Source organism: Xiphophorus hellerii, chromosome 21, assembly GCF_003331165.1.
Source record: "Xiphophorus hellerii strain 12219 chromosome 21, Xiphophorus_hellerii-4.1, whole genome shotgun sequence".
NCBI classification, from domain to species: domain Eukaryota; kingdom Metazoa; phylum Chordata; class Actinopteri; order Cyprinodontiformes; family Poeciliidae; genus Xiphophorus; species Xiphophorus hellerii.
Genome location: NC_045692.1, coordinates 2,770,967 through 2,789,261, shown reverse-complemented (window position 1 = coordinate 2,789,261; position 18,295 = coordinate 2,770,967). Strand labels below are relative to the sequence as shown.

The 18,295-nt window shown below is 36.4% G+C and overlaps 2 protein-coding genes across 3 annotated transcripts; both read left to right on the top strand.

Moving 5' to 3' along the window:
* The first annotated feature begins 65 nt into the window (after positions 1-65).
* On the top strand, positions 66-14,187 carry LOC116711705 (C-C chemokine receptor type 3-like). 2 transcript variants are annotated; one of them, XR_004337312.1, is made up of 4 exons: positions 66-445; positions 590-763; positions 4,618-6,744; positions 13,648-14,187. XR_004337312.1 is itself a non-coding variant. In XM_032551171.1 (3 exons), exons 2-3 carry the CDS (start codon positions 603-605, stop codon positions 5,447-5,449), a joined length of 993 nt encoding a protein of 330 aa, XP_032407062.1. In that variant the 5' UTR covers positions 66-445; positions 590-602; the 3' UTR covers positions 5,450-7,203. The 2 variants fall into 2 exon arrangements, 1 of the variants encoding a protein (XP_032407062.1); XM_032551171.1 differs by lacking the exon at positions 13,648-14,187 and having other exon boundaries at positions 4,618-7,203.
* Positions 7,316-14,186, top strand: LOC116711703 (C-C chemokine receptor type 3-like). Its single transcript, XM_032551166.1, has 3 exons — positions 7,316-8,561; positions 8,721-8,893; positions 12,258-14,186. The coding sequence occupies exons 2-3, from the start codon at positions 8,733-8,735 to the stop codon at positions 13,117-13,119; spliced, it is 1,023 nt and encodes a 340-aa protein (XP_032407057.1). The 5' UTR covers positions 7,316-8,561; positions 8,721-8,732; the 3' UTR covers positions 13,120-14,186.
* Positions 14,188-18,295: the final 4,108 nt, after the last annotated feature.

Genomic DNA, 18,295 nt, shown 5'->3' with positions numbered 1-18,295 from the left:
ATAACAATAATAAATTCACATCTGTCAAAACTTAAAAGAAAACTAGAGTGACTCTAGAAAAAAAAAACAAGAATAATGTGCCAGAGATACTGTTTTTATTCTGCTGCATTTTAACTTTTAATGGCAAATTAAGATGTTTGCTAAATTATTTATTGCTGGAATAATTCATTTATGAGGCTATTTATTTCTGAGTCTATCTTTGATGATAACAGGATTGGTGCTCTGTACAAAAATGCCCCAGGCAATTTTTTAATGGAAGCTGATCTCTCTGAAGCTGTTTCCATGTCTCCTTATCGTCATGTCATTACAGTTTTTTTCTCAAGCATAACGGACTCGGACAAGTTCACACACACTTCAGTCTAACTGCCTCCATTTTGGTACCGGAGCTCTGTTAGACTCAGAGAGGCTTTCAGAGTCACTGCCTGAAGCTGCTGTCAAACACGAGGTAAGAAAACTCATTCTGGATTTGGATTTTATCTTACATACAGTGGTGTTTTAGATTAGGTCTGCTTTTTGTAGATTACCATAAAATATTGTAAAACCTGTGTTTTAACTGACAACATGACACTGTGTATTCTACTTTTAACAGATTTTGCACAAAGATGACACTAACAAACTCCAGTTCTGGTTCCACAGAAGAGTCGATTGAACTGTGTAAAAGGTTTGATGATAACAAAGTGAGAGCAAATCTGTCTTACATTTACTACTTCATGTTTGTCTTCAGTTTTATCACCAACCTGCTGGTTCTGGTTATCATCCACCGGTGAGTAAAGCACCAACTTAAAATGAGTTGAACCAGACACTACTGTAAAAACCTTAGAAGGAAAAGAATTAAATTGAATGAATGTTAGATCTCCCTGTTTGGTTGCATTTCTTGCTTTCAATTGAAATAAGTTTTCATTTTGAATGGAACCACTTGTGGTGCAAAGAGTAGCATGCTTCCTTTAAGGCACACAAAGTTTATAGGAAATATTTTATATGTCAATTCAAACTTTTATCATAATTTCTTGCCTAAATATCAAACATTTAAATTGAGTAAAAAGTAGGACTGTCAACGTTGATGTGCCAACACGTGCGATTAAGCTGAAAATTTTAACTCGTTACATTACATGACTCAGATTAATCAAACTACTATTTTTACTGAAAAGCTTATAGTTCACAGCAGCGTGTTACGGGCTCGACACACTGAGTGAAAAACAAACATTTTCTGCGAGAGCAGACAGCAACAAAAGTTGAAAACTTTTCAACTCTTTTGTTGCGTTGCTGCATGCACAGCTACATGTAAGCTCACAATCTTACGAGCACAAATTACTCCTGTCTCTCAGCTGGGTGAGGACTTACCACTGGCGCCTCATCACACAATTTCTTAGGAAATGAATGGAGACGGATATTTCTAAATTAACGTTTAAAACCAAAATGACTTCCTTTAACACAGTGTTTCTCAATTATTTTCTGTCATGCACCCCCTAGGGATCCTAATTTTTTTCACATCCTCCCAGATCCCTTTCCTCCCCAGAATTGAAATACTATTGCGAATCTATTCATATTTAATATTTTCTCGTACAAACCACTGGTTCCAGCATTGTAGGACCTTATTATCAAAACCGATTTTTATTGCTCCAACTCTCAAAATAATTTCCAAAATCAGCATATTAAGTAAATCAGTAACATTTAATGAAGACTACTCAGTTTGAAAGAGAAAAAGTGTAAATCATTCACTGGGATGTGCATTTTTGGACTTGATAGAGTAAAACTTTTTACAACTGGAAGCATTGGTTACTCGTCAGCTTGTCCAGTTTAGTTTTTCACAAGGTGTATAATTTTTAACATTTATTGTAGAAAGATTTGCAGCAATATTCCAGCTTGTCAGATGAGAAGAGATGAAAAGTGCATAACATTTTGCATTAACAATAAAAAGATAGGGTTCGTCTATTTCCAGGCCTTTTTCTGTGAGGTTACTTGCGTTTGATGGAGTATAAGGGCCAGGCTCTGAGTTTTCGATTTGTGTTACAAATATAAGTAAAGTTGGACCAGAATAAACTTGTAAATTTAGTACTTTTCACCATACTGCACTAAATTGCGGGTTAGGGTTAGTAACGGGTTAGGGACGCTCCCCGCAAGTTGCAAAGTACAGCTTTAAACCTTCTTGAATATAAAAACCTAGAAAACGGAGAATCTTCAGACATGTATGGTCTGATCATGCCTGATCATGTGTCAGACCATACACCACAACTGTGTGCATATTTGCATTTCAAGTGCTGTTCAGCATGAATAATGAACAGCACTTTGGCGCAGTTTTGTAGCTGTTTTTGAAGTGCTTTATTGTGACATTGTCACAAAATCACAAAATCACACCGTTTGAGATCTTTGTCAAACTCCTTTCAAGCCTAAAAAAATGGCTAAGGTAGCAAACAATGCCCACCAAAAATGCAAGAAGACATGATCCAAACATTGCAAAGCTCTGAATCTTTTTTTTTTATATATGCACATCTTCAACAAAAAAAAACAAACTTTGTTACAGTTACACAGCAAGACATGAATTCAATCTTTCTCAACCATCACCAGGTGAAAGTGTCTCCCCCTGATCCACCCAGCTTTTAAAGCATTAGGTCATACCAGGTCTGATTAAGGGGTGGAGACAGCATTTACATTTTCAAATAGAAAATACAAATACAGTATGTACTCAACTATATTTCTGGAAAAATATTTACATAATAAGAATGAACTTTAGCAACTTCAAAACTAAAACAAAGCAAACAATCCGGGCCCAAACAAAATCCAAAGCGTCTCCCCTACCTCCCAAACAATGTAGACTTTCCCAGTGAGGCTGATTGAAAACACCAAGTCCTTGTCAGCAGTGCTCATGGGCGTGTTTCCATGGCAACACATGACCAGGTGACCTCAAAGAGAGGGAGAGAATGATTAGAACAAAATCTTTAATAAATCAGGTTAACACTTTCCCACAAAACAAAAACAATACATTTATCCGTTAAATTAGTTAGAATATAGAAAGTTCAATATACAGCACCTGTTAGTAAGAGAGTAAAGTCCTCACAAACACATTTTTGAAATCGTCCATACAGAGGGGTTTTTGATATGCAGTATATTGGTAGCTACTCGGGGTGGCATGAGAAAGAGCTGAGTTTATCACAAACACTACTGTATGTGTCAGTTGTGCCACAAACAAGTTTTCGAGTACTTGTATGAATGTGTAGTGGAATAAGTTTCCCTGAGTTGGCGTTGAGTACTGGGAGAAAACTCCAGCTGCTTTCTGCTACAAAAAACACAGATAATTGTTTGCATCTTAACTGTCTAGAGGGCGGCAGAAGAAGGAACATAGCCCAGGTCAACATTCCTGCAAAAACCACAACCGCCATGCATATTTATTTTCCAAGCTTACAATGTTAGGTATAATGATTAATTGTGATTAATCACAGCACCCGGGTGATTAATCTGATTAGTTTTTTCAATGATTGATAGCACTAACATGAAAATACTTTAACTCTTTGGATGTTGATCAAATTGATATATTTGCTTTTTACTGTTTGATGTAGACAAAATTTGTATGAGGAAATTTATAGGCTTCTGTAAAGTATTCACAGCACTTCACTTTTTCTAATGTTATGTTACAGCCTTATTCCAAGTTGTATTAAATTAATTTCTTTCCCCAAAAGTCTACACATAAATACCCATTAGAATTTTTTGGAGTGTTTTGAAACTGTTTGAAAAGTAGAAAACCAAGACATCACATTTACATAAGTATAAGCCTTGGCTTAATACTTTGTTGACTCACCTTCAAAAGCAATTCCAGTTTCTCGCCTTTTGAATATGATGCCTTCAGCTTTCCTCTCCTGTCTTTCGGCAGTTTGGCCCATTCTTCTTTGCAGTTCTTCTCCAGCTCCATCAGACTGGAGACGTCAGTCAGCCATTTTCAGATCTCTCCAAAGATGTTCATTCAAATTCAGTGGTTCTGAAAAACCTTTCATATTTGGCCATGTACTTTGCGTTATCGGACTTTTAAATGAACTATAACTCCAGTCTTTGGTCAAGATGCTCTGGAGCAACTTTTCATCCAGGATGTCTCTGGACATTGCTGCATACAGTTAGATGATATTGGCTGGGTTACCTCCAAACATGTCGCCTGGCTTTCACAACAAAAAGTTCAATCTTTGTCTCATCGGACTGGAGAATCTTATTTCTCCTGTTCTGAGAGTCTTTCAGGTATGGAGCTCTCGCAGTCACCACATGGCTGGAGTGGCACTGAGCTGCAAGAGCCGCCCAGTGCTGCTTGCAGCTTCAATTTTCCTGGGGTTTGGAACAATTTAATTTCAGGAAGTTTGTGCTATGGTTGTAGCAGTGGGTGAAAATTAGCATAATTTGTCTCAAAAAGTTTGAAAAGAAGAGATAAAGAATAACTTTTATTTACTCATCATAGCCAAATTTGTGAGTTCCAAACAATAGAAAACTTAATTTAAATTTCTGGCCAACATACACACAGATCTTCTGTGAAATGTACTTCAGACTTGTGTGAAATTAAACCACAGATAATAATTTGTGCTCTGACTGTTGGAGAATTTATGCTTACACCAAAATAATACTTTACCATCATCCCTCCAGGTTTGAGAAGCTGTACACTGTGATCAACATCTTGCTGCTGAACCTGGTGGCGTCCTCCCTGATCTTAATGAGCAGCCTTCCCTTCCAGGCCGTCTACATGCAGAAATCTAAATGGATTTTTGGCTCAGCTATGTGCAAGATCGTCTTCAGCATCTACTACCTGGGTTTTTACAGTTCTGTTTTCTTTTTAACTCTGCTAACATTTGACCGTTACCTTGTTTTTGTACATTTTATGCCTGTAGTACATGTAAGGAGTCGACGCAATGCTATCATATCTTGTGCAGTGGTGTGGGTGATCAGTGGTTTGGCTTGCATTAGGCCCATGATCCTCCATGGTGCCTATGACCATAAAAACACTACGCACTGTGAGGAGTTTGCTCATATTGATGGTGTGAATGTAGAGAAGCTAAAAAAATATGGATTTTATATTCAGCTTTGTGTCTTCTTGATCCTCCCTCTGGCTGTTATCGTATGTTGTTACATTAGGATTGTTGTCACCATTAAAAAATCCCAATCGGCTTCTAAATTCCATGCAGTCAGGGTGATATTTATGATCGTAGGGTTGTTCTTCATCTGCTGGATCCCTTTTAACATTGTAGAACTGCTGCATTATGAATGTGAGTTCAATTGGAGCTGTGCAGCTAAAAAGAAACTCGGTTACGTTCTTGATGTCACCCGCAAAATGGCCTGCATTTACTTCTGCATCAGTCCAATGTTTTATACATTTGTAGGAAAAAAATTTCAGAACCATTTCAAACAGCTGCTGGTGAAATGTTTCCCAAGATTACAAGATCATATTTCTTTCAATGCAAACACCACAATAAGAACTTAGTCTTAAGAAGTGAGTTTATCTTTGTGGGTTTGTCATCATTCACCCTGAGTCAAACCAACTTCAGTACCTTGCAACCACATTCATGCTTTTTAAACTTCAGGCCATCTTTTCATGGTACAACAACAACCCTCACTTTGACCTCATGTTTTGTCATCATGCTGAAAAATTATTTGAGGATATCAGTACTACTTAAGCTCATGAGTGTGAGTGCTTATATCATACAGTTAAAGCTACAGATGGTGCCTTTTGAATCATTTCATCCGGCTGTTTCAGTAGATCTTGAGTTAGTATTTCTAATTTCTAATTATGCTGAAAGGACTCTGAGAATTAATCAGATTAAGAACTAATCAGAGCAGCAGGGAAAGACACCAATGATACCTCTGGATGAGCTGCAGAAATCCATGATTTATTTACATGACTTAGAACAAAGTGTGTAAAATAGATCATAATCTATACAATACACCGACATTTGAAATTTACAAATACTCTCCTGCTAATTTCCAGAGTAGAATTGACACAAAATGTAGACCCAATGTAAAAAAGAGTCAAAATGCTTCTCTGTAAATATGTTAGCCAAATCTATCACTATATTTTATGCTGTTCTTTAAAAATGCTTTGAAGTAGTACAATCTAATAACTCCAAAAATATAAACAAAAACCACCAAAGCAACCCTAAACAGTCTCTCACTAAAGATGTGGTGGAGAGGACCCAACACACTAGCTAAGGGGTGCCCAAGTCCAGTTCTTGAGATCCACCATCCTACAACTCTCAGATACATCCCATCTCCAACACAACTGAATCAAATCAGTGGCCCATTACCAGGCCTCTATAGAGCTGAATGGCTGCTGAAGAGGGAGTTCAGCCATTTGATTCAAGTGTGTTGGACCAGGGATGTATTTCAAAGTTTGCTTGATCTTGAACATGGGGTTGGGGCCCTCTGCACTGGAAGAAAAGAAAAGCAAAAGCAAAGCTGAGTAATTATTGGGATGAGTTTACAGGCAGAGGAAACATGACTGAGCTGAATGGGTGTTACTGAGAATGTCTGATTAAATGCAGAAAAATTTAAAAAGCAACAGTCATGGGGCCCTCTGTTGTCACGTTCCCCAAGTTACACACAGGAACATCTTTGGATTTGTCTTTGGATAGGAAGCTTACAGTCTGCTGTAACTCCAGTTCAAACCTGATCAAGACACCAACTCCAGGCTAATTTCCAATAACCAAGTTAACATGCTTACTTTGTAACCTTAACAGTACAGTAATAACTTCATTCATTAATATAATCTTATGAATCTAGGTGATTTTGTCTTCATTTGTTGTTTAATGTGCTATGTTCAGTCACGTCATAACAATCACGAAAAAGATCTAACAGAAATCAGCAACAAGAAGAGATTAAGCAGCAACAAACTGGTATGTTACATCTTGGTTGTGCTTTGTATATAAATCCACTTTATTTTTTATCATTGATGAAAAAATGTCTGTCGCATCTGTATTATAATGAAATTAACATCTAAATTATTTACAGGCATCCAGCTATAGTTATATTCTGTTTTTGTTTTTTTTCTGTCTGCCGTGTGCAGAAGAAATTGTATCATGACGTTCTATAATGTATTATTTTTCTTTTGGTGTGCAGTCGATAGTAAATGAAGAAGTAAATAAATCATAAACGTTCCTATAGCCCTAAGCTATTAATATGTATGGATGTAATTTGTTCATTTATTTTTGCGCCTGATATTAAATGAATATCTTTAAAACAGTCTTTTATCATGACTTGTTTTCTTTTCCGTAATATTACTGGGGGTTCCAGAAGAAATTAGCTTCTATCATGGTCTTTTTCTAATGCAAAAAGAAATGCAGAAATCACAAAATGATGAAGATGAGGAGAACCAAATGGAGGAAGAGGATAGAGGTGGTAGTAGGAGTTTCATAAATGAAACAATGAATGACACTTGCCTCTGGTCAGACTGCATGATCGGGAAAGTAGTTCTATAGCTCTGTGTCCAGTCCGGTAACAACTGTTTAGGGTCTGGTCTTGGTCTGGTGTCGGTCTTTGATTTCACATTCAGTACCAGTGTTCTGATGGTCTGCGCTACCCAGTGGCAGTAGCAAAAGCTCCGTAATCATCTAAATGAGCTCCCAGCGCTGCTTATCCCTGATGTTTCTCCTAGTGACTGTAGCTCTGTGTCTGGCCTGGTGACCCTAAACAGGGTCTGGTCTTCATTTCGGTGTTGGTTCATGGTTTCACATTCAGTACCGGCGACATTAGCAATAGCTCCTTTAACATTTAAAAGAGCTCCCAGTGCTGCCTGTCTCTGATATTTCTCCCAGCATTTTTCACTCGCTAGCCACTGTTGGGGTGTAGGCACCTTAAAATCTGTCAGCACTGCATTTGTTTTTAGCTCATTAAGGTAACGATCACCTGTTAGACCCTTCGTCAGTTTTGCTCATACAAATCTGTCTTCTGGAGAGAAATGTTGAGGGCACAAATAGGTCTTTTGGAAGTTGTGTTCAGCTCTCTCCCACTGTGCTCTAATTTTCTTTTCATGTGGAAAGTGACCTCCACACTTAAATCTACTTTTAAGATTTAATGGGAAGAACAAAATTAAAGAAAAAAAAATTAAGTATTCTTTGTAAATATATTTGTGAAAGAATACTTATAAAAACAATAAAAAGGTAAAGAAAATAACAAATTCACATCTTAATAATGTGCCAAGGATACATTATAATAGCTAAAGAAAGGAATTATCCTTTGATCATATCTTGAGTAAAGTTTTTATGTTTTTACTTGCTACATTAAATGGCAAATTAAAATGTTGCTAAATTATTTATTGCTGGAATAATTCATTTATTAGGCTATTTATTTCTGAATATATGTATGGTAATGGCAGGATTGGCCCTCCATACTAAATGCCCCAGAGGATTTTTTATGAAAGCTGATCTCTCTGAAGCTGTTTGTACATGCCCTTATTGTCATGTCATTATAGCTTTTACTTCACGCAAAACAGACTCAGATGAGTTCACAGACACTTCAGTCCAACTGCCTTCGGTACCGGAGCTCTGTTAGACTCAGAGAGACTTTCAGAGTCACTGCCTGAAGCTGCTGTCAAACACGAGGTAAGAAAACTCATTCTGGATTTGGATTTTATCTTACATACAATCTTCTTTCATACAGTGGTGTTTTAGATTAGGTCTGCTTTTTGTAGATTACCATAAAATATTGTAAAACCTGTGTTTTAACTGACAACATGACACTGTGTATTCTGCTTTTAACAGATTTGCACAAAGATGACACCAACAAACTCCAGTTCTGGTTCCACAGACGAGCAGATTGGACTGTGTACCAGGGATGATGATAACAAACTGGGAGCAAATCTGTCTTACATTTACTACTTCATGTTTGTCTTCAGTTTTATCACCAACCTGCTGGTTCTGGTTATCATCCACCGGTGAGTAAAGCACCAAATTAAAACAAGTTGAACTTGAGGCATTCATAAATGTTGAAATGAGTCTGTCAGACACTACTACAAAACATTACAAACTCTTTTTTATTATTATTTTTGCTACATCTAATATTTAAGAAATTTTATAAATGTTAATATCCAATAAAGACAGCATGACAAAATATCAAATGCAGTTTTAAAAAAGAAGAAATTAAATGAATGTTTGACTGTAATTCTGCTTGCAGATTACAGTTGCAAGCAGTTGAAATAAGTTTTTATTTTTTATTTTGATTGGAACCACATAGTATTTTCAGCTTTTGTGGTGAGAGAGCAGCATGCTTCCTTTAGGGTGTGCAAGGTTCTTAGGAAATATGAGCTATTTTCCAGAAATGCTGCTGCACCTGAAGTAGTGAAACTGAAACACAATTTTTAGCAAAATGTGAACATCTGAGTATTTATTTTCTGAAGCCAAAGCTAAATGATGTGCAGTTTCTGATTCAAACAGATGAGTATTGAACTGAAAGATGCAACAGGTTGTCCAAAAAAAGCTTTGCTACTCTATTAACACTGCAACAGCAGCACAGCTTTTTAAATACATGTGCAATAAATATTGTCATTTAGTTTTGTTAACAAAGTAAATATATATTATTTACATATATTTACATTTCAAACTTTTATCTCTTTATTTTTGACCTGATTATGCAAATATCGAAACATTTCTAATGAGCGTAGATATACTTCTACTTTTTGGATGTGGATCAAATAAATGTCATATTTGCTTGTTGCGTATTTGTAGAGAAAAAACTTTGATGAAATTTAGAGGGGAGTTTCACTGGAGTCCACATGTGATCGAACCTCAACCTCACGTTTTTTTGAAGCCACCAAGAAATCCTCTTACATGATTCTGTGTGGAAGCACGATAGCTCCCTTTAAGAAGAGGTTTCCAAACAATCATCACAACCGTTTTAGGACTGGATGAATCAGGCCTCGCTCGCAAGCTAATTGGAAGAAAGGGCGTTGCTTCCAGATTAGACTGAGTGGCAGAAATGGCTCTAAATGACAAAACTTTTATAGTGGAAAAACCATCAGCAGCAAATGAACAAATAATATTAGGATACAACGGACTGAAGATTATGACTTACACTGGTCTGTTGTCATCAAGAAAACATGCTACTCCCTCAGTTTTCAGCCAGCAGCATCCTGCAAAAACTTGTTTCTCTGGTCTAGACACTAGACATGCTGTGTAAGAAGAAACAAAAAATTATTTTGTTCTGTATGACATGAAATCAGCCCAACCTTTTCCTTTTTTGATTACCAAAATTATTTCTTGTTTCTACATGCCGAATATTCAGTGATCTATTTCTTTGGAAAATGTATTTATTTATTCAAATTCAGTGATTTTCCTGCCAACAGCCATCACTACCTTCAATAACTCTTTGAAGAATCTGAATTAATGAGCTACAAAAACATTTAAATTTGTTTTATTTATTTATATAAAGTATTTTTGAATTGAATTTGAATTGTTAACACATGCTGAAATTATTAGACCTGTGAATTCTCAGATGATAAAGCCATTGTGGTAACAATTTATTTGAAGGGATGTGAATAAGACTGACATGACACTGTCATGAACATGACTCTACACCACTTATGAACATGAATGAGTCTTCATCAGTCTTGACTGTTGTTATTAAGTGTCATTTGGTAAATAATGACACTTTTAAATGCAAAGTTGACATTGTTTAAAATGTTTGTTATAACAATTAGACATTAACTAAGACAAAAAAAGCCAAAAGTGCTTACCTTTCAGTAATAGAGTTAGCTAACATTAACTTATAGAAAGCTAGCATAAGTCTAAATAGCTGAAAGCTATTAATATTTCTCACTCTATAGAGAGAAATATTTTCTTCTAAAATAAAATTTAAATTTAATTAGAAGCATACCTCATATATCTATTAGGTGACGTATGTACCTCTGCTTCCTTTTACATAAGAGGTCTGGCCGACCATTCTAACTTGTGTTAGGAAGGAATGCAAGATGGAGGCTTCTTCTTCTTCTTCTTCTTCTTCATACTTTTGGCAGACTGCATGCCAGTTGGTGCACTGCTGCCTCTCACTTTTGGAGATGGCGTATTGCACTAATCAAAACAAAGCCTTAAATAATGTTGTGTTTCAAATGCAAAGTTGATAAGTGCTTTCTTAGATGTTTTTGCTGGAATACTGTAGGATCAGTTTGGTAAAGAAAGTTAAGACTAACAAACAAATGACATAGTAGGTTAATATTAACACATAAAGCTACATATGTTTTTAAAGTTTGATACTTAATACATGTTATAAGATATTTATGACAGATTATGATATCTTAGCTAATGTCAAGTTGTCATAACAAAGACATTGAAACAAAGACATCTTTGCATTAAAAGTGTCGTTACTTTTACTTTACTGATTTATACTTAATAACAACAGTCAAATGTTCATGAAGACGCCTTCATATTTATGACAGTGTCATGCCCGTCTTATGCGCACCCCTTCAAATAAAGACTTGGCACCACTGTTTTGTAAAGGTTGTGTGTATACCATGGTTTTACAAAGGTACTGTTGGTGAACTACTAAAGTTTTCCATTATACCATTCTTATGCTTTAAAGTAATGTAATAGTAGAGAAAGTTGCAGAAGCAGCTCAGTTTCCACCATTTGTAAGGAGAAGTTTAGTTTTACCCTTGCCTCTCCCAGTTTATTTTTTTTTAAATCTTTGTAAGTTCACGGTGTGGAAGCTAAAGGACTGCTATGAAAGGACAGTTAGCATGTTGGGAGGTAGATGATCAGTCCAGGCTAGATAATGAGTATTGTTAAAGGTTGCAATGCTGAGAAAACTCATGTTGGGTTTTAATCTTTGAAGATTAAAACCTTCAAAGTGGCATTCTAAAGATCCATCTGGCCGAAGCTGAGACTTGGAAAACCCCTGCCATGTCCAACGTACTGCAGAAGCTTGTTGGAGAGGCTACTGCCCTAAGTTGACTCATAGGTCCAAAAGAGCCACCCAGCTGCTCCAGCGACTAAACTGTTATTTTAAGATTGGCCCCCAGGATATTGCTTAAATCTACTTTGAGGCAAACTTCTATTTTTGTCTGGGCTCTGACAGAGTTAATAGAATAAAACGATTTAATCAACATACAGTACATACATTTTAATATGCTGGTATAATGTTAAAAGTAAAAAAAAAATAAATTTCTGGCTAATACTCTCACAAGTCTTATTTGAAGAACCTTTCACAGACTTGCATAAAATTAAAACCACAGATAATAATTTGTGCTCTGACTGTTGGAGAATTTATGCTTACACCAAAATAATACTTTGCCATCGTCCCTCCAGGTTTGAGAAGCTGTACACTGTGATCAACATCTTGCTGCTGAACCTGGTGGCGTCCTCCCTGATCTTAATGAGCAGCCTTCCCTTCCAGGCCGTCTACATGCAGAAATCTGAATGGATTTTTGGCTCAGCTATGTGCAAGATCGTCTTCAGCGTCTACTACCTGGGTTTTTACAGTTCTGTTTTCTTTTTAACTCTGCTAACATTTGACCGTTACCTTGTTTTTGTACATTTTATGCCTGTAGTACATGTAAGGAGTCGACTCAATGCTATCATTTCCAGTGCAGTGGTGTGGGTGATCAGTGGTTTGGCTTGCATTAGGCCAATGATCCTCCATGGCACCTATAGGCATTGGGGCATTGAGTACTGTGAGGAGTTTGCTCGTATTGATGGTATGAATGTAGAGAAGCTCAAAAAATCTGGATTTTATATTCAGCTTTGTGTCTTCTTGATCCTCCCTCTGGCTATTATCATATTTTGTTATGCTAGGATTGTGATCACTGTCAAAAAGTCCCGATCGGCTTCTAAATTCCATGCAGTCAGGGTGATATTTATGATCGTAGTGTTGTTCTTCATCTGCTGGATCCCTTTTAACATTGTAGAACTGCTGCATTATGAATATGAGTCTGTTTTGAGCTGTGAAGCTAAAAAGAAACTTGGTTCCGCTCTTCATATCACCCGCAACATGGCGTACATTTACTTCTGCATCAGTCCAATGTTTTATACATTTGTAGGAAAAAAATTTCAGAACCATTTCAAACAGCTGCTGGTGAAATGTTTCCCAAGATTACGGGATTATATTTCTTTTAACACAGACATTAAAACAACACACACTTCAAGAACTGAACTTAGTCTTAAGAAATGAATTTGTCTTTGTGAGTTTGTCATCATTCACCCTGAGTCAAACCAAATGCAGTACCTTGCAACCACATTCATGCTTTTTAAACTTCAGGCCATCTTTTCATGGTACAAAAACAACCCTCACTTTGACCTCATGTATTGTCATCATACTGAAAAATATTTGAGGATATTAGTACTACTTAAGCTCATGAGTGTGAGTGCTTATATCATACAGCTAAACCTACAGATGGTGCCTTTTGAATCGTTTCATCCGGCTGTTTCAGTAGACCTTGAGTTAGTATTTCTAATTTCTAATTATGGGATGTATTTCAAAGTTTGCTAGATCTTGAGCTCTGTTGTCATGTTCCCCATGTTACACACAGGAACATCTTTGGATTGGGTATTTAGATGGGAAGATTGCAGACTGCTGTAACTCCTGTTTAAACCTGATCAAGACAACAAACTCCAATAACTGTTGGAGTTAACATGCTTACTTTGTAACATTACCAGTACAGTATTGACTTAATTTATTAATATAACCTTATGAATCTAGGTGTTTTTCTTTTCATGTGTGATTTAGAGTGTTTTTTAATGTAACGTCATAATAATCACAAAGAAATCTATTAGAAATCAGCAACAAAAAATGCTTAAGGAACAACAAACTGGTATATTATGGTACTTGTGCTCTGTATATGCGCACACTTTATGTAATATCAGTGATACAAATGTCTGTCGCATCTGTATTATAATAAAATTCACAGCAAAATCCTTTATAAGCAGACAACTATAATCTATACCCTTGTATTATTTAACAGACTTGAAATTATTAGCAAAAAATAGATACCACTAGAATACTTGTCCAATGATCAGGATGATTCTGTTTTTCTGTTTTTGTGTGTGCTGAACCAATAATATCATCCCGTTGTATTGTGTAGTTTGTTTATTTTTTTATTTGGTATGCAGTGTATAGTAAGTGAAGATGTAATTAAATCAGAAACTGGCCTCACATTATGCAAAGCCATTAATATATAAAGATATAAGTTATGTTTGTTTATTTTTTTTATTCTGTACATTAAATGGATGTCTTCAAAACTGTCTTTGTCATGACTTGCTTTCTTTTTAGTAATATTCCTGGGGATTCCAGGAGAAATTTATGCTAGCTGTCAGGTGCTGCAAACACATTAAAAAACAAACAAACAAATAAACAAAAAAAAACTACCAAAAAACAAATGCAACAGAAAATGCTGCAAACAAAAAAATGCTGCAATAACAGAAAATAGAAGCAAAAACCTTCAGTCAGCAAAACAAATGCAAACCAATCATGCTGCAACCACAAACAATATACTGCATTCACAAATAAGATGCTGTAATCACAAAATAAAATTGTCCTCAGATTTTCCTTAAATCCAAGGATAAAATGCTCAAAATATCAACTATAGTCAGAGTGACTGGTCCCCAGTATCTTACCCCATATGGTCCCTCTGAGTCTCCTTCATAGAGTCCCAAGACACCTCAGAAGAAATGTCTTCTCCTGGACCCGAGGTTTTTAAATTGATGACTAAAATGAACGACCAAGTCCTGCGGGGCACATCTTTTCTTAGTGCTCACAAAGCAGACTTTACTTCATCACAACCACCTGGCTGGGATTACCCGAAGCAACCTCCACTCTCCGTATCAGAGGTCTGAGGCCGGGCTCCAGGTAGTAGCTTTACACCTGTCTACCTCTAGAATGCGTCTGGTCCCCCGTCAGTACCAAACAGGACAGTACCTGTCTGGATCACTAAAAGAATATTAACAAAAAACAGAAATACTAAATGCAGCAGTCTAAAATCAAACCTCAGTCTCATCCGATGTCTAATTCATGAAATATCTGCCACCAAGTTACTTAAACCGACCCTTTACAAAACCTCAAAATATGTCAAACATTTCTATACTGACTCTAATCATCTTTTATCTGCTATATGCATTGATTATGGCTGCTTAATAATTGCGGGAGATTTCAACATGTATGTTGACAAGCTTGAAGACAGAGGGGTAAAAAAGCTGTGTGATACTCAACAGTCAGACATGTTGAGTTGGTCTGACTCAACATGTCAAACAAGCAACACACAATCAACAACACGATTACTGAGCTGGTTATCAGTGAACATTTCTGAGGTCTCTGTAACTGATGTCGCCCTGTCTGATCTTTTCTCAGTTTTTCAAAAAAATACTTTCTCTGTTGACTCACTTAGTCTAAAATCAAACCTCAGTCTCACCCCATGTCTAATTTGTAATGTTCTTTACATGCATTTTGTAATGTAAAGAACATTGCAAAATGTTGTTTCACAGACAACACAGCAGAAACATAAGATCAGATCTTCTCTTACACCTCGCCTCTATGTTGCAATCTTGTAGATGAGTGAGTAGATAACTTCCACTCTACAATTTCAGATATCATTGATTTTACGCTTCTGTTAAAGTGAACTTCGTGTCTAGTAGGAAAAAGACTCCATGGAGACATGAACAAACAATTAGATCTGCAAGAAACCTTTGTCACAGGGCTGAATGTAAAAGGCATAAAACTCAACTTCATGTTTACTATGAAATCTTCAAAGATTCCGTAGCAATCACTCAACACTAAAACCTCGGTTCTAGTGTTTGCGTCAGTCATAAACAAAAACATTAATGCTCGTGCTTTACTTACCACAGCTGACAGTATCAAAACCCTCCTGTGACTCAACCACTGCTTCTTGAACTTGCCTCTTCTTTGAAGAGTAAATAAAAAGAAAATTAGAGGGTTAAGCTGAACATCCTCACTAAATCCAATATCAATGCCGTGTCCAAGCATAACAAATGCAGAAAAAAATATGACTATAAAAGCCTGAAAGAAATTATAAATCAATTAAACTCACGTTCATGCCCTCTTGATTTCCATTTTCTTTAAGAAAGTCCTGCCTGTCATGGTGTCTGATCTGATTCAAATGGTAAACTCATTGCTTCCATCAGGAGTTTTCCCCCAGGCTTTAAAAACAGCAGTCATTAAAACACTGATAAATAAACAACAATTTGGACAAATCACTGCTGCAGAATTACAGGCCGACCTCTGACCTCCCATTCATTAGTAAAATTATTGAAAAAGCTGTGTTTAAACAATTAACCGACTGTTTTGATGTCTTTCCATGGTTTCCATGGCTACCACAGTACAGAGACTGCCCTCGCCCTTAGTGAAAAGACTGGAGAGTTGGGTCAGAATTCTCCAGTCCAGTACTCACCTGGTTCGAATCTTACATAAAGAACATCGTTCTTTGAAATGCTTTAAAGTAGTACAACATCTGTTAGAAGTTGAGGAGAAGAGGGTGATAGCATAAGCTAATAACGCCAATAATAAAAAAACAAGCAACCCCAAACAGTCTCTCACTAAAGATGTGGTGGAGAGGACCCAACACACTAGCTAAGGGGTGCCCAAGTCCAGTTCTTGAGATCCACCATCCTACAACTCTCAGATACATCCCATCTCCAACACAACTGAATCAAATCAGTGGCCCATTACCAGGCCTCTAGAGAGCTGAATGGCTGCTGAAGAGGGAGTTCAGCCATTTGATTCAAGTGTGTTGGACCAGGGATGTATTTCAAAGTTTGCTAGATCTTGTACATGGGGTTGGGGCCCTCTGCACTGGAAGAAAAGAAAAGCGAAAGCAAAGCTGAGTAATTATTGGGATGAGTTTACAGGCAGAGGAAACATGACTGAGCTGAATGGGTGTTACTGAGAATCTCTGATTAAATGCAAAAGAATTTTAAAAAGTAACAGTCATGTTTCCCAAGTTACACACAGGAACATTTTGGATTTGTCTTTAGATGGGAAGCTTACAGTCTGCTGTAACTCCAGTTCAAACCTGATCAAAACAACAAACTCCAGGATATGTTCCAATAACTGTTGGAGTTAACAGGCTTACTTTGTAGCACTACCAGTACAGTAATGACTACATTCATTAATATGATCTTATGAATCTAGGTGTTTTTGTTTTCATGTGTTGCTTAGAGTGTTTTGTTAAGTGACATCATAACAATTACAGAAAAAATCTAACAGAAATCAACAACAATACAATCTTAAGCAGCAACAAAAAGGTATATTACATCTTGCTTACATACATGCACACTTTATGTAATATCCGTGACAAAAATGTCTGTCACATCTGTATTGTAGTAAAATTCACATTGTATCACAAGTCTTTCTAGGAAAACAGAAAGACAGCTATTAGGTATATTATTTAACAGACTTAATCCAATATTTTTCCGATGATCAGGATGTTTCTGTTTTTGTTTTTTGTTTTTTTTCTGTCTACTGTGCTGGACTATTTGTAACATTGCATTGTATAGTTTTTTTTTGGTTTTTTTTGTATGCCATGTACAAGTGAACATGTAAATAAATCAAAAACTGGCCAGACATCTTGCAAAACTATTAATATGTAAGTAAATAATTTATGTTCATAATTTAATGTATTTTTACTCCTGTACATTAAATGAATGTCTTTAAAACATTCCTTTATCATGACTTGCTTTCTTTTTCATATTAATATGGAGGATTCCAGGAGAAAGTAACTACTATTATTGTGTTGTTCAAATGCAAAAACTGAAAATGAATTATAAACACGATAAAGAAATTAGGGAAGATTTAAAAGTTTAGTGCATTTCTGTACATATTTATTAACATGCTGCCTGGCCCACATCTGGTGATCGGACCACATTGACCTGCTTCACATCCAAATAACCACATAGCCACATAAACTCACTTAAAAATAAATCAGATTCTGCTGACTTGCAATTTTTGTGCAGTTATTTCAGTTAGAATCTCTTTGAAAGTCCAGCTGTGTAGTTTAGCAGACATTAAGTCACATTTAGTGACATTCTCACTAAAACCAGGAAGATAGAGCACATAACACCAGTTTTAAAGTCCCTCCACTGGCTCCCTGTAGCTCAAAGAATAGACTTTAAAATACTGTTGTTAGTTTATAAATCACTGAACGGCTTAGCACCACAATACATTAAAGATCTGCTGTTATTGTATCAACCCTCCAGACCTCTCAGGTCTTCCGGTTCTGGTTCTGCTCTGCATCCCCAGAACCAGAACCAAACGAGGAGAAGCAGCTTTCAGGATCTATGCACCCCAAATTTGGAACAAACTTCCAGAAAACTGTAAAACAGCTGAAACACTGACTTCC

Bases quoted from the DNA above. Each gene is read 5' to 3' on its own strand.
- LOC116711705 (XM_032551171.1), top strand. From the start codon at position 603: ATGACACTAACAAACTCCAGTTCTGGTTCCACAGAAGAGTCGATTGAA. The intron at 764-4,617 runs GTGAGTAAAGCA...TCATCCCTCCAG, and splicing joins GTTCTGGTTATCATCCACCG to GTTTGAGAAGCTGTACACTG.
- LOC116711703 (XM_032551166.1), top strand. From the start codon at position 8,733: ATGACACCAACAAACTCCAGTTCTGGTTCCACAGACGAGCAGATTGGA. The intron at 8,894-12,257 runs GTGAGTAAAGCA...TCGTCCCTCCAG, and splicing joins GTTCTGGTTATCATCCACCG to GTTTGAGAAGCTGTACACTG.